Consider the following 17,079-nt stretch of genomic DNA (forward strand, 5'->3'; position numbering starts at 1 on the left):
TATATATATATATATATATATATATACATAAAGCCCAGAAATATTGTTTCAAATGTTAAAAAAAATTTAAAAATTTAAAACCATATCAATGGAATTTCGATGAAATTTTTCCAGAAGATACCTAAGATTTGCTACGAATTCCTTCAGAGTATTCCAACCTATGTTCTTGCAATTCACAGCTTAAAGAAGACCTAGTACTTTTTCGATTGCAAATCTACAAATTTTCCGCGAATTAGAAAATGCATTGACTCTTGATTAATAGACAAATTACATATCCATCTCAAGGAAGGTCCACCAATCAACATACAGCTCTTCTCTAAAACGGCTATATATATTATGGTTAAAATAAAATAATGAAATTTAAAACTTCATAACTCTGTCCGTTTTTAATTGCAAAAGAGTTAAATTTTTTTCCTCTTCTTTTGCAATTTATTATTTCATCCCCGTTCTGTTAAATAATTCTGAAAAAAAAAAAATGTTTCTGAGATTTAGAAGATCACAGAATGACTGTTAGGATATATATCTTCTAGGTCTTATTGTACACAATAAGATAAGCATTTAGAATTTTTCTGACTTAATTTATTCGGTGACTAAAATTATAACTGTGTGGTACTGTACTACTACTATATGATGCATTTAAGCAAAAAAGCAATTAAAAATTTCTTACTTTAAAAAAAAAAAAAAAAAAAAAATTAAAGATTCGAACTTCTAATCTGAAACACCGTAATATTATAAATTCTTTACGTTTGATTCTTTTATCTTTAATTTATTTTTAAAAATATCTTAATTATATTGCAGCGATCACAAATATTTGTAACAATTTATTAAACTTAGTGTAAAATTCTTCCAGAAATAAAACTGGTATAACTGTAAAGTTTATTTTTTGAATTGGAAAGTGGTATACAGATGGTTTTTGTTCAAAAATATGTTCTGAAGGAAGCACTGGAATTTTCGATTAATTGTTATTAAAAATCCTATTAAAGTTTTGAAAAATCATTCTTAGTGAGCACCTCCTATTAAAGAAGTAACTACGTGCTGACTTTGAAAGCTGTTGGTCTAATGGTTTCTCCCGAAGAACGTTTGGAACAATTTTTCTATCATGAATGAAACTGTTTTGTACATGACTGAAACTATCACTAAGCAATTTACAGATAGTTCTAACCTATAAATCTTATGACGATGAAAACATTCTAGTGAATTTATTTTGTCTGAATTTTTATTTCTGCTATCACAATATTTAAAAGTCTGAAGAAAAAAACGATAACTATTTGCTAATAATAATAATTTGGAGATCTTAAATGTTTTCGTGTTGCCTTCTGTTTACGTATTTAATAATATTAATAAACAAAAAAATTGATTAATAGTTATTGATAAAATCGGTAATTACCGTGACGAAATATTTACCACATATATTCTTGTAAAAGTTGAATAATTAAAAAAAAAAAATTTGTTGTGTGAAAAGTTAGTTGAACTTGTGTATGGTGGCTCGATTTATGAGTCATAAAACAGTATTTTACCTAATACTTAGATTTATTAAAGGTAATAAAAAAATTGTCTCTAAAGAATTCACACACCTAAAATGGTTAATTATTTATATTTGATGAGTAATGATCGGCATTTATGCATCTAAATTTTCAAACAGTTTCAGAAATTATTCACTTTTAGTATGAGAATTAATAAAATTATTAAGAATAATGTGCGATATTAAATTTTTAATAAATATTATTATTAAATTTAAATTACTTTCTTCTACAATTTCGCTTTTTCGTTTCTATTTGATGGAGAGTTATATACGACAGTAATTAAAATTCATTGAACAATTGTTTTAAATTGAAAATTATCTTAATAATAATTAATCAGTGCTTCATGTTTTTACTTTTTCTAGAAAGGGGTTTCACGAATTTTTCTTCTTCTTTTTCTCTATTAAAACAATTGCCAATTTTTTTCGAAAAAAAAAGGTTAATATTTGAAAAAAGTTTCACAAATTTTGCGCTGGAAAATATAATTTTAATTACATAAAAACGATTAATTTTTTGAAATTGATCAATGATTAAATTGACAACACTTTATCATATATTTGCACACATTCAAATTCGTTATTTACTATATTTTTAATTTTTTAACTGTTCATCTGTGAATATACAGACCCACTTCGAAACTGAAGAGTCGAGGTTTCAGTATCGCCTCGCAACAGAACAGCTTCCGGTCCGTAAACCGGAAGTAGGTGTCATCTCGGTATTCTAAGAGAAAAAAATGCGAAGTGATTAAACCAGTAAAAGTTTCGTAACAGCGCATGCCTTGGCTCTTCAAATTTACCGGCGAGAAAACGAAAAGAGATTAAATTAATTTGAATTAACTATTAATTATTGTAATTTTGATTTTATATGTTTCATCTTTTTCATAGAATGTACTTGGAAACATTTTGTGTAAATTAAAATAATGCAGAAGTTTATAATTTCAGTTAATTTAATTGTTTAAGTTTTAATGATAATATTCTTTGTGCTTTCAATAATGTACTAAACCATATTTACTCTATTAAATGCAATTATATTTGAAATCTTGTTTAACAAAATTTTTGTTTATTAAAAAAGTGATATTTACATTTTGTGTTGTAAAGTTGTGTATTAAAATAGTGCTAAATCGAATGTTAAATTGGTTCTGTTTTCACTTGAGAGTGCGCATGCGCAGCTTTTACTCGTCTAAATGACATGTATAAAGGCGGTCAATAAAAGGGTTAACGCAAATGATATCGATCTGCAGAAAAGCGCTGCGTCTGTGCATGGTCTGTGACATCATGCGCCATGCAACCCATGTGATCATATTTACAATCATGGCAGCCATGAGGTGAAGACACCAGTCATTAGGTAAACATGTCACTTTTCACTTCAATTTTCTATTTATAGCGCTATCAGCCAGTGGTTTCCACCATCGTTTTTCATCCCTACCTTCACCAAGAAGATACCCAATATAGTATTTCGATCCAAGGAAAATCAAAACGATTGTTGCTAACCGTGATGTAAGATGCATTGTAGACATGTCTGATTTTTCTTTTTTTTATTTTATGGGGGAAACCACTTCTAAATTATCGCGGACGCTTGTACTTGAATCGTTCATGTTTTGGTATGCGCGGATTATCTTTGGAATTCCTCCAATGTGAAGTGTGCAGAGAAAATATCAAAACGAGTTACTTTCAGTTATAAATTTTTATGAATCATTGTTGCTCCGATCTCACAAGTATAAATTGTTTACATTCCGATGGGTTAAGCATTTTAAAATGAATGTTTTTTTGCATTAATTTTTGCTTTTCTGGATGGATTGGTAAGTAAATTTGGCTGAAATAAAGTAATTTTTAATCATTTAATTTTCTAATTATAGCATTTGTTTATTTTCAATATCATATTAAACTGGTAAATATATTATTATTAGGTGTTGGTTTTTAAAATAGGTAAGGATCAGAAATCGAATTTTTAAAATCATGGTGGGCTTAAAAGTAATTTTTTATCATAAAATTCATAAAAAAGGTCTCTTATTTATATATTTTAAAAAATATTGTATATTAATTTGTTATGTTATCGTTCAATCTGATCTGTTTTCCACTTTTTTTTTTTGATTTTCCCCCCTTTTCGTAACAACCTTTTCAGGTTTAAAGTGTACATAGTTAAATTAAAATTGTTCCAACACAGTTATACAAATCCAGTCTGTAATATTTTAGTGAATTTTCAATTTTTAAAAGATCTATTATTGTTATTGCTAAAAGCTTCAATTCTGTAAAGAGCCAGCCTGATTTTAAGATTCAAAAAGCAGCATATCTAAATTCATACCTATGATAGAAATTTGTTCTTAAAAAAAATTTTAAGAAAATTTGTGCATGTTTATTTCTATGAATACAAATTATATCCAAAGTGCATGCAATGTTAAAATATGAGCATCAAATGGAAATCATCAGTTTTTCTTGTTGAGGAATATTAAACTTGTTATTTGATGTTCTTGCTTAATAGTTTGTTAAAAAAAAAAAAAAAAAAGCTCCTGATTTTTTTAAAAAAAAATTATCATATTATTATGGGAAGATCCAGATATTTGAAATATTTTATTTCTAATTCAAAAGAATTTATTAAATTCTCAACTATCCTTATTATCCTACTCTAAATTATCAACTTCTCATTTATCCTTTTAAAAATTTTATCATTTGTCTATATACAAATATACATTATATGACTGTAATATTCAATATCATATTTATAAATTGATTTATCAACTTACTATTTTTATACTTTATTAAAATATTTTATCTATACTAAGGCATATTATATAATCTAATTATAAATCTTAAGTTATCAGATTGGATATTGTAATTAAATATTGTTGATTCAGCAAATTATAAATTTGGAAAGATGAATTTATGGATAATTCATTTAAATAAATATAATGATTGTAGTAAATTTATAGTCATTAAATTGTGGAAATTTTCTTAAAATTTTGTTTTGGAAATATTTTAAAAGGCATTGTGATTAAACTCGTAACTGTTTTGTAATAAAACAATTGATCATTATTAAGAAATTAATATAAAATAATTAGTCAAATAGTTAATTAAACAAGTAAAAGCTAATTTGAAACTTTGTTCAAAGAAACAAATTTAAAGCTCGTAGAGACAAAAAGCTAATCATAAATAATTCAAGAATGAACGAATGTATTATAAATTTAACATTTAAATGTATGATAAATATTGCAATTGATATATATTGAGAGAGTGAAACTATAATTTGTTTGATTTTCTTCTTGTAGGAAGTATAAATATGGCATGTATAGGAATTAGCAAGATTCCACCTGTTTTCTTTTGAGTAATGTAAGTAATCATCTATTTTTTTCCCTTCCTTTTTATTAAAATTTTTATTTAATGAACTGTAAAAATAGAAATGTGAATTGCTAGAAATCTTTTTGTTTTGTAATAATACTTTTGTGAAAACAACTTTGACAATTTATCCAAATTTCTTCATACTTGCAAAAATGATTTAAATGTCACAGTTTTGAAAGGAAATAAAATATTTTCATTTAATATACAAAATGTAAATGATATGAAATTGTAATGTTTTTGAATAATTAATGCCTAGAATAAACGTATAAAAGATTGATAAATTTGAATATGTATTTGATAAGCCTATGTATAAAAATTTGATAAGTTTGTTGACCTTTATACAAATTTTGGTGTTCCGTGCCGAGTCTTTTGATTTATTTTTTATACATTTTATGTATATGACTATACTTATATGGCAAGAATAAGTGTATGTATCGAAAAAAAATTATTAATATTAACCTGTATATAAACTATTGATTTATAAATATACCTAATTACTCTGTATCATTGAAATAATTCCATTCCATAAAGTTATTTTTTTACTTTACTTTATTTTTTACTTTTTTTACTTTAAATTCTCCAAAACCATGTGCAAGTTATAGATGTATAATTATCAAGAATATCTGAAGTTACCTGAAATGCTATTTATAATTTAGATGTAAATAGAAAAAAATTCAATAAACTAATTGCATTTTATATTGGAGTTAAATTTTCTGTTTATTATCTTGGAAAGTAAGGAAATAATTAAAAAAGTGTTTAATGAAATGTTATATGTGCTGAAAAAACTGTTGTATTCCATATTCAATTTGTGGATTGCATGGAATTGTGTCATTTGCTTTTGTAATTTACTTTTTTTTTTTTTTTTTAAATTTCCATGCTGCTTAACTACATACATTAATAATTGTATTCTTATTACTAATGTTCTTATTTAGACTTATAGTTTATTGAAATTCCTTGTGAATACTTCAAAATATTTTATTATTCTCGGTGAACTTTAGTATTGATTTGAGAATACTTGAGGGAATTTCTGCTTTCAGACAAAGTGCTTAGTTTCAAATCTATATAGCTGTTTTCAGGGGTGTTTGTGCTCCGGGGAAACCCCGGAATTCCGGGGATTTTGAACTTCGATACCCGGAAATTCCGGGGATCGTCGTTCAAAAGGAAGTAGGAATAATAATGAATTATTTATTTTGATCTGGCTAATTTTGTTTGCTTTGAAAGCAGAAAACGCAAGGTCAGTGTGTGTGGTGAAAACTTTTCCTTTCTTTCTCCAAAGGCAGTGATAATGCGTGAAAAGGGGAAAAAAAACTTCTTTTTTGTTCTTTCCTTATTGCGAGTTATGACTCATTCCCCCGGTTCTTGGACATTCTCTTCTGGACATTCTTTTCGGCAAGTAGGCGCTGCAGAAAAAAAAGGGAGAGAATTCGTTCGACCAGATGTGCGATCACGTGACCTGTGTTCAAAGGTCTTAATTTTGCAAAATTAATGGTTATTAATTTTGCAAAAAAAGTAATTCATTGAACTTTTATAATTAGGTCATTCAATACTTCATAATCGTAATTTTTCATTTCTTCCCCCCCCCTTCTCGAAACTCCAAAGTGTCGGTAGTAAGTCCGTAAAAGTTTCAGGGGATTTTTTGGGGTCCCACAAACACCCCTGTGTTTTATTTTGCTACATCAGCCAAAAATGTACATGGAATGTTACAGATGTGTTGATATGGCATTGCATTATATGCATTATTTTCTATTCTTCAAATTGTAAGTTTATTATATTTGGTTTCTTGAGCACATTTGCCCATCGGTTATATTAACAGAATGATGATTTTGCATTCTATATGTACTGCTATGAAATATCATCGTAATTTTCAAAAAATTGATTTCATGAGAACTATTTCATTCATTGTATCTACAATGACTATTCATGTATTATAAATAGGAAAGTTTCTATTTTATATTCTATATAGTAGATGGTTTGTTTTCATATATTATTTGCAGTATTTTATCAGCTTTTGTTAATTTTTTAACTCATTATTTTGGGATAGGTAATATATATTGTTTAAAAAGACAAGTTGTACTGTCAAGGAAATGAAATATGTTTATTTTAACTATAGTTATTAATTTTACTTGTAACTATGCAGTTGTGATAAAGTAATTAAATGTTATTTTTGATTAAAAATTTATCTGATGTACTAATTTATTAAAATTATATCTGTATATTTATATCTAATACATTTTGGCAGGGTAATGCATTTCTTTAATTACTTGATCTTTGATATTCGAACCAAGCCCAAGAATGCTTCAAAAAGAAAAATAGATGGATGGAAAAAGCTTAGGTTTGTATTAAATATGCATTTAACTTTTTATTTGTTTCCACATTTTTCAGTTTTCTTGATTTTAAAAATTTAAATTGTAATTAATTTTAGTATAAATATACTAATATTTAAACTATCAAATTTTTGCATTTTTATGGTTTTTTTTCAAGAAACCATAAAAATACAAAATTTGTTTAATTTTTTGGTTTTGTATATTTTTAGAAAAATTTTGAGATCTGGTCTATAATATTATTATCAGTATAATTACATACATATATATGAACGAAAATAAAACAAGTTATTCTTCTGTTAAATTTTTTTTATTTCTAAAGAATTTTTCTTAAACACTTTGTTGTAGTATGGAATATGATTTGTTATATAATCTTTGAAATTCTCTTGAATGTATTTATTTTGGCTTAAGGCTAATTTCTTTCTGTATTTGTTGCAAATGCCAAGGCGATTTATTTAGTATTTTCTGTTCATGTTATTGATATCATATTATTTGAAATTATTAAATTTACTAATGCATATTGTGCTTGATTTTCAGCTGCTAACAATCTATAGGGTGATTTTTTTTAAAAAATCCTAAATTATAAGATTTTTGCAATGATTCAGGTTGTCTTGGCCTAGATTATATATAGTCGTATATTCTGTTGTATGTGATTTTTTAAGATTGTGAATTCCCAAGTTATTACACTAATTTCCCAAAATTTTATCAGTTAGAAAGTAGAAATTGTGACAAGATATATGGATTTAAGAAGAATTGAACATCTTTTTGGTCACATTTTTAAGTTGATTTGTTTACTAAAAAATGTTACCAACTTGATGATTATAAACTTTAAAATTAATGTGTTTTTTAGCAATTATTTGGTTTTTTTTTCTTTTTTTTTTCTAATTTTTATGGTGAATTGCAAATAATTTTTACGTGTGTTTGAATTTTAAAGAAAAATTACTTTTTTGTTTGGCCTTGAACATTTAAAAACAGATATCCACCTTTGGCAATCAATTCACCATATTAATTGTAATAATTTGATCATATCAGCTAACTAATGAATTATATCTTACCATATTAAAAGAAAGTAATATTTTTAATTCTTCTTCCAAAATAAACATGGAACATTCTGATTTATTAACTATGCTGGCAGTTGGTCCAACTTTTGAGGTTGAGATTCTATCAAAAGATTTATTTTGTGATATCTGTTAAAGATGAAAGGTAATGAGATGGATGATTATTGGTATTATTACAGGTATATATAGGGTGATAAACTTTCTTATGAAATAAAAATTGGTGAAATGAGTATTGTGATTGGAAAGACTGGTTATTTGGTTTTGCATATATAGATGATAATTCTTCTATACAATTTTTTACAATTGTGCATTACAAATTTACACCTATTGTTGCTAAAGTTTACAAATTAAAAAAAAAAGTTAAAAATTAAGGAAGTTTTTTTATAAATAAGAAAAAGCAATGAACTGTCACAATTTTTTTTGTTTATTTTAAGTTAAAACGATTATTTTATTTATTATTTTCTGTTCATGATTTTATTGTTTTTGTTACTTTTTGTGATTTTTTGATAGTTTATCATTGCACTTAATCATGTATAACATTCTTTAGAAAACGGCACATTACGGACAAGAGAAGGATTGTGCTGAGAATTATATAACCCAAATATAAAGATGTAAGTTTTTGCCAACACACTAGTTGCAGTAATAGCTTAGTACTTTTCTTTTTTTTCTCTTATGCATTTTCTTCTATTTTTCCTTTCTTTTCATTATTTTTATTTATAAATTATTTGGCTAAATACACTAATACATTAATAGCACATGGCTGATCAGACACTTTAATAAATATTCTGACATTTAAAACTGATGATGATTTATTTTGAGAAGTTAAGAATTGATTCCTATGAGCTCTTTTTTAATTATAGGCCTTTTAAGAGCCCAATTGATTTTTTTTTTATATTCCCCATGTTCAGTTTAGAAACAGATAATTCATGTTTATGTATGTATATTTTCTTAAAATTATTGGGATAAAGTTATCTGAAGAATTCAGTGATTTGCTTTTAAAAAAATGGTTATTTATTTTAAAATTTCAGATTTTGAATTTGAATTCTAAGATTAAAATAATGACAGAGGCTTAAAAATAAAAGCCAAAATGCATAATTTGTTTTATGATAAAAAAAATGCATATTATTGAATTTCATTGCAAAAAAAGACTGTCATTGTGAATCATTTAAATATTGCAATTGTATTTCAGTCTTTCCTTCCAGCATAGTCACTATTTTGCAATATATTTATTTTACGTTGAAGTTCAAAGAAAACAGGAAACATGCAACATTTGAAGTATAATTCTTGAAACAGAAATTAACAATTTGTTTCAGCGTTTCGGTATATTCATTATAAAGATGATTTTTGAAGTTTTTGAGTACAGATTGATGAACTGGTTTGTTATTATTTGTAGAGAATTGAAAAGTTTTCTTTATATGCATATAGTTTTTGAGTCAGAACTTTTTATACAAACTTTAGTTCCAAGACTAATGTTTTGTCATGTTGAAAGCATATAAAATGTAAAGAAATAAGGCAAATACAAGTACCTTTTTACTCCATTATTTGCTTGAAATTTGTGATAGATTTTTCTTCTGGCACATTCTCATTTTCTAGGGCCATCAAAAAAATTAAATTTTGTATTACATTGTGTAGTTAAATGATTATTCTTTTTAAGTTTGGGAGGAGCAATATCCATATAACATATCTGGTAGTTTATAGTTTTGATGCAATTTTTTTCCTTCTTTTCAAGATGGTGTAACTTTTTATTTTTTACTTCAGAGAGATGAAGAACTGGAAATAATTATTTCTTGATTAGTAATTAAAAAAACTTCTAAAAAGCATATTGTTAAATATCAATCATTTATCAAACTGATACAAAGTTTTGGCTGTTGAATAAAAAAAAAAATCCTATTTCATTATAGATGCATTGTATAATAAATGAATGACCATTGTAATTTTTGCCTTCAGTAATATTTGATGTTTTTAGTGTAAGCCTATATCTACAGAATTCTTATTTTATAATTGAAATTGTTTAAATGAATATAAAGATTAGCTCATTAATAGTTCAATTTTTTTTATGAATATTAAGATTAACTTACTTAATAGTCCAATTTTTTTATATCTCATTTTTTCTAAATAGCAACAATAAAATATAAGAAAGTAAAAAAATATTTGGAACATAATTAAAAAATAATTTGAATTAAAAATTTATTTTAAATTATTAATTTATTAAAAAAAACTAGTACAAAATTTATAGTTTTATTTATAATGTTTTATTAAAAAAATTTCCTAATTTATCTCAAGAATACAATAATTAAATGAAGTATTTTATATTAACTGAAAATTCTTCTTTTATATTAAGAATGTAGGGTTAATTATTAACATCATCCAAATTGTTTAAAACTCTTCTCTTAAATTCTTCATGATGGAAATCTGTGTATAGAAATTTAAATAATAATTTGAAATTGTTAGATATTGCATCTTGAGTACTTCTAGTTGAATTAGAAAAAATTATGCCAGGGAAATTGAATAGAATGCTCATATCACGAGTAGACAACCTCATAAATGAAATTAAATTCCTCAAAAATTCAATTGTGAATCATCAATTTGTCAGCATATTATCTAATGTTGAAAAATGTATGAAAATATTTTCATTTTTAGAATGATCCTATGAAAACATTTTGTAGGATAAACATTTTTAGGAATCAGTGACCAGTTTAAAGTTTACTAGTATTGATAAAGTATTTTTGGCTTCTATCTTCCATTCTTGCATGCAAGCCTTGAATTTTCTGTAAGATAAACTCTCTCAGTACTAACCTAGTTCAACCCAGCCATATAAGTACTATACCAATGGGGCAATTTTTAATTGTTTTTTTTATTGCAAATAAATGAATGTATTGTGAAACATCAGCAAAGATAGTTTTGTTTTAAATCCTGCACTTCTTGCTGGAAAAAATATCAGCCCACCAGTATAGAACTTACATGGAAAGATCAGTACCAAGAAGGTTAAAATATTTTATTTTTCAGTTTATGATGTTGAATAACATTTTGTTTTCGTAGATTTGCATTTTTCGAATTGTACAATCGCTAACATTTATTTCTTCTTTTTTAATTTATTTATATTCTTCAAATAATATATGCATATATCGCTTTTTTTTTTAATCTTCCTACAATTTTTTTTTTTTTTTTACTTTCTTGAATTAGCTTTATAAATTTATGTAATGCATTTTCCTATCAATGTAAAAATCATAATTATTAATTGAAGTTTACATTCTTATCAACTGCTAATCATATAGATACTGTTATTCTCTATTACTTTTTACTGTACTTTGTATAATGTATTATTTTAAGCTTTCATTACTTGATTTAGTAATATTTTCAGTATGAGCATCATGAGCTTTGAAAAATGAAATTTTCAACTTAGATTTGTGAATTTTATTAACTCTTCTAAAGTTTAAAGCTGTCATTATTTCTTCAGTGCATTGTTTATTAAAAAAAAAAATTAAGAATATTCAGTTGAACTGTAGAACAAGGAATATAAAATGCCATCACTTGTTTGTTATGGTATTTTTATAAATATTTTTCACACTATTTCATATTTAAATGCATTTTTATTTCAAATTTTAATGCTCTTTATAGTTTGGAAATGGGAAAATATTTTGATGAATGATTATTCTTATCCATAGCTCAAGTCTCTTTCTTTTGTTGTTAAATTTCACTAATTTGTAATGTTCTTGGATAATGTTGGGTTGGTAGTACTTAAAGTTTGTCAATAATGTCACTTATTTACCTGACTACATTAAGATAATTGAATTATAGATAAAAATGCGATTTTAAAATACTTGATACTTAACTGTTTACATAGCATTTTTTTAAAAATCCAGTTGTTCAAGAATTTTAAAATTTGTTCAATAACATTATGACAATTCCAGTCAGTGGACTTGTTAATGGGACTCGTGGCAGAGCTTAACTTAATGGGACTCATTGAATCAGATTTCCATTCTATCTTGCTTTGATTTTTTTAAATATTCATTATAATGAATGCAAATTTTCATCAGAATAAATTCATTTTGAAATATAATTTAAAAGTGCTGCCATTATCTTATTGATTCTGATTTTCTTTTTGTCAAAGGAATATCTTCCCATGGATGTATTTTTTATTTTTCTGTTTTATATTATGGTGGCTAAAATACCTGAAAAAGAAAGGGATGATGAAAAAGAGGAATAAAATAATTCATTAACAACTTTAAACAATTTATGTTTAGGGTCAAAACGGGGTACAATGCAGTTTCACGCCTGGCATCCGTGCTCGGTTTCTGTTGCAAGGATGCAAGGAACAGTATGAGTGAGAGCATCGAAGTGACTGTTCTGCCCGTCCCTGTTGAATCCATGCTGTATTACTACGGCAGCATCTCTCGTGAGACAGCTGAGTGGATCTTATGGGATAGAGGCTGTAAAGATGGCATGTATCTGTTGAGGGAGAGCAACTCTGACTATGTGCTATCACTTTGTTACCAAAAGAGGTAAGTGTTCTCGCAGGAATAGAAAAGAAAATTAAATGTATATAGGTAATGATGAATAAAAATTGATATGAAGCAACATGTGTTTCTAAATTGTGTTGTAAAACCTCTCGTTATGATAAAAAAGAAATATATAGAAAATAAAATATAATTTTTTCCCCTCTGCTATAAATAAACACAAATGTGTATTTATTGCTGCTATACTTTTCAAATTATTAGGCCTAAATTAGCTGACAAATTTGACACATATATAATTTGATGGATGAGAATATAGTTTTTAAAACAAATTATAGGTATTATTTTAAGTAACTAATTTAAAATAAAACTTTAGAAATTTTCATCCACAAAATTCTAGAATTGCTTATAAAAATAATTTTTGCACCATCTTAAAATTTAAAAAAAAAAAAAAAAATCCTTTTAACAATATCACTTTTGTTATTCAATTTTTCTCCCTAATTTCAATAAATTTTTTAACTTTTTTATGTATGTTTATATCCAAACTTTCATTGACTGTAATGAAATTTAAATTGTTTTCTTTATTTAAGTGAATATTTAATTATGTGTAATGTTGAAACCAAGCTCATATCGTGATGAATTTTTATTTAAAATTTCATTATTGTTTTTATAAAATCTTTAAACAAAACCCTTTAAGTAAAAATATTGGGAAATTTATCCAGTAAGCTTCAAGATTATGATTATTAACTTTTAATTTTTCTTATTACAAACTTTTTAGTTCAACTAATATGCTGCTAGATTTGAAACATGATTCTTCATTGTAGTGTAATGCTTTCCTCTAGAATGTTCATAGAGTTAAAGAACAGAATAGAAGGTTGTTAAAGAAATTGGATTTAAGTGGTTATAGCATTTGAAGTTTAAAATTGTTAAGAGAACTATGATTATCACATTATGCAAAATATATTGTACAAAATCAGTTTACTAACAAATAAACTAATCACTAAACATGGCTAATTTGTTTAATAAACTAGCAAATATGGGATGTGTTTATGTGATTTTTACCATTGGAATGTAATCATGGACAGTTATTTTAAAAAAAGATATTAAAAAATGTAATATATCTGAGATATTAAAAAAAAATCACTAGAAAATGTTTGAATTATTTTGGTCTTAATTTTTTTTTTTAATGCTAGGTATAAAGGTTTACTGACAAAGCTTACTGATATGTTTTGTAAAAAAAAATTGAAATGGAGAAATTTTTTTAAATAGGATTTGTATCTTATATTTAAATGCCTGCTGAAAACAAACAAAGAAAGAATATAAATATTAGCCAATAAGTTTCTGGTGGAGGATCATTTAAATTTGTATTAATTGTCTTTTTTAACACATATTTAAGATTGGTAGAAATGTATTAGTTTAAAACCTGCATAATACATTTAAAATGCAATTCATTGAGAGCAAATACTGTCTTTTCTTTTATTATGGTTATGTATATTTCTATATAAATTGCAGTTTGAAATTCCTTTTCATATTATTCATCCAATACATTTTTCAGATATATTGGTCAGTTAATGTTATATTATTTTCCTTGTAAGAAATAGCTAAGGTAAAAATTCTAAGATATCTTAAAAAGAAAAATCCAAATCAATTTGGCTGTTAACTTTCCATTTTCTGTTACTCAGTGTTCTTCACTACCGCATCAAGAAACTGAGCTCTGGAGAAGTGGGGTTATGTGGAGTACCTCGCCAAAAATTTGCTGGCCCCGTGGAGCTAGTTCAGGGTGTTGAGGGGCTGGCTTGCAAGCCTACATTACCCTGCAATAAATCATTAGACTCTGTCCTGCCTCTTACACATTGGGGAGTAACAGAAGAGACTATTAGGAAGGCCATTTTAAAAAAAGCAAAGGAATGGGGCATAGATGTGAGTATTGAACTTACTTTAAACAGAATTTAGTGATAAACTGACGATGGTAATATATTATTATTTATGATGTTCTGATAAAAGAATTCACCTATGTAAGAAATAAAATGTTTACAATCATAAAATAGAAATTAGAATTTTTTCTTGTTCCTTTAAGTTAGGTTAAGCATAATAAGATAATCAAAACATTAAGATCATATGAATTCATTACATTTTAATGAATTATTTTCTGATAGAATTAAAATTTTATTTTTGTTCACTTATGGTTTTAGATATAAATATGTATGAAATATAACTACTGTTTGTTTTTGGATTTGAAAAACCTTTGCACTTTTGTGCATATGTCGGGAAGCAGTTTAGTCCAAAAAGAAGTAAAAGAAAAGTTGAAAGGAGGAGATATTTACATTTAGCAATAAGGTGGATTTGGATTATTTGCAGAATTGGGAGACACAATAACTGCTCATCTTTCAATGCACTATCCCACCTTTAGTAAAGTACTATTGTTGAAAATTGTTAGTCTCAGGATCCTGAAATGAACAGTAAACAATTAAAATTGTAATTTTATTATCTGGTTGAATTATATGGGTCTTGATAATAACTACTATTTATCCATTTAATTTTATGTCATATAATTCTAGTGTAAGTTAAAGTTTTTAGGACTTTTTTTTTTTTTTGTCTTCTATATGATATAAATTAAAGATTGCATGACTTTCAAATTATTTACAAATATTAAATATCATAACTTGCAATTTCAGTTTCAGTATCAAGTTAGAATTGTTGATAAATAGTGAAAATATTCATTAAGACTATCATTTATAATTAACCGTATAGCCCATTGTAAACTTCACAAACTTTTTTAATAATTTTCTTTTGCCATTAATATCAAAACATTATTTTCTAATTTAAATTAATTATATTTACTTAAGAAAAAGTAATATGATTTGCAAATAATTTATATATTTTTTTTACACTTTTAATGTATGTAGGAAGATAAATTGGACACTAGCCTAACTGAAAATTATAGTGACATCAAATTACTTATTACCAAGACATTGCATGAGATTCAGCCGTGGTTTCATGGTCCATTGTCTCGAATTGAAGCAGAAAGGAGCATTGAAGAGAGTGGCCATAAAGATGGAAAGTTTTTGTAAGCCATATTCATCATTTCAAAAATCTAATAAATTGTTTTAATTTGAATTATTTTGTGTACTTTTGCAAATGTTTAATTTTTTTATTTGTATTTTTTTTATTGCAACTTGCAATTACAGTTACAAATATATATTTTTTAAAAAATTGATATTTTCTTAAAATATAGAGATAGAATAATTTTTTCTTTGAGAAAAAAATATTCTGTTATATTATTTCTTTATTATTAAAGTAACTTAACTTGATTAATGTTGCATTTGAAAAGTTGCATATGACTTCTAGGGGTGGGGAGGACTTTTTAAACCAAATGTAATCTGTTGTTTCTCTTTCATTTTGTCTAAGAAGTTATATATTACCTAACTTGTAAATACCTTTCAACTGGCATACACCACCCTTTATTTTAATTTTGCAGTGTTGTCATTTTGATTTTTTTTAAAAATTTTTTTTGAAACAATTTCAAAATTTATTGAAAGGAATTTGAAAGTAATATTTGTTTTTTTATAGTTTTTTTAAAGTTTTTAAAATGATTTTTTATTAGTTTCTCATTAATTAAAAATAATTTGTAATTTAATGTTATTTCTCAATTATCTTAATCTTGGTGTTCTTAACATATTAAAAAAAATATGAAATAATTTCATTTAATTAAGCTGAATATTAACACGTTACAGGTGTGCATGTGGGCTTTTTTTCAGTCCTTTTTTAACTCTGAATATCTTTTCATTTTGTTATTTTAAAGTTCATTGAAGAATAGTTAATGTAACAATTTTTTCATTCATAATGTGATGAAATAAAAATAATAAAAATGCAAATAAAATTTTATTTTTAATTACTGAATTACTAAATTAAAAAATTAAAATTGATTAATAACTGAATCATTGAATTTTACTACTAAATTAAAAAATTTAAAGATTTTTAAGTCATTCAATTTATTTTTAATTGAATAAAGATTATAGTAATTGATTATGCTTCAATTTGTTTAATGTCATGAGTTGTCACTTCATTTATATTGGCTTAAAAAAATAACACTATCAGGAATTATAATGCAAAATTAAGTAAACTTTCTGATTATTATAGTGTATATTCATTTATACTTCAGCATGACTTATACATGTGCATAAAAATTAATCTTTATGGCATTTAAATTCAATTTAAAGTTTTTTTCCCTTCATTTTCAGAGTTCGGGAGAGGGATGATAGCAGCTATGCTTTATGTTTAAGCCATTCTGGACGCATTAAACATTATAAGATTGATGTTCTGCCTTCTGGAGAGTTTGCCATTCAAGATGGACAACGCTTTCCTAGCATCATGGCTGTAATTAGATTCATTTT

General features: G+C 25.4%; 1 protein-coding gene across 4 annotated transcripts in view; it reads left to right on the forward strand.

Annotated features, from left to right (window-relative positions):
* The first annotated feature begins 2,732 nt into the window (after positions 1–2,732).
* The window catches only part of LOC129988531 (tyrosine-protein kinase SYK-like), a 29,925-nt gene continuing 15,578 nt past the window's right edge, over positions 2,733–17,079 (forward strand). For 2 of the 4 annotated variants that reach the window (XM_056096775.1, XM_056096777.1), the window contains exons 1-7: positions 2,733–2,864; positions 4,783–4,843; positions 7,092–7,184; positions 12,476–12,733; positions 14,368–14,605; positions 15,592–15,752; positions 16,927–17,062. In XM_056096775.1, coding sequence (XP_055952750.1) covers positions 4,842–4,843; positions 7,092–7,184; positions 12,476–12,733; positions 14,368–14,605; positions 15,592–15,752; positions 16,927–17,062 — 888 coding nt within the window. In that variant the 5' untranslated portion in view covers positions 2,733–2,864; positions 4,783–4,841. Of the gene's footprint in view, positions 2,865–2,893; positions 3,319–4,782; positions 4,844–7,091; positions 7,185–8,778; positions 8,843–12,475; positions 12,734–14,367; positions 14,606–15,591; positions 15,753–16,926; positions 17,063–17,079 lie in introns of those variants that run through there. The other 2 variants (XM_056096778.1, XM_056096776.1) reach the window with 2 other exon arrangements.

The sequence above is a fragment of the Argiope bruennichi genome, chromosome 10 (assembly GCF_947563725.1).
Source record: "Argiope bruennichi chromosome 10, qqArgBrue1.1, whole genome shotgun sequence".
Taxonomy (NCBI): domain Eukaryota; kingdom Metazoa; phylum Arthropoda; class Arachnida; order Araneae; family Araneidae; genus Argiope; species Argiope bruennichi.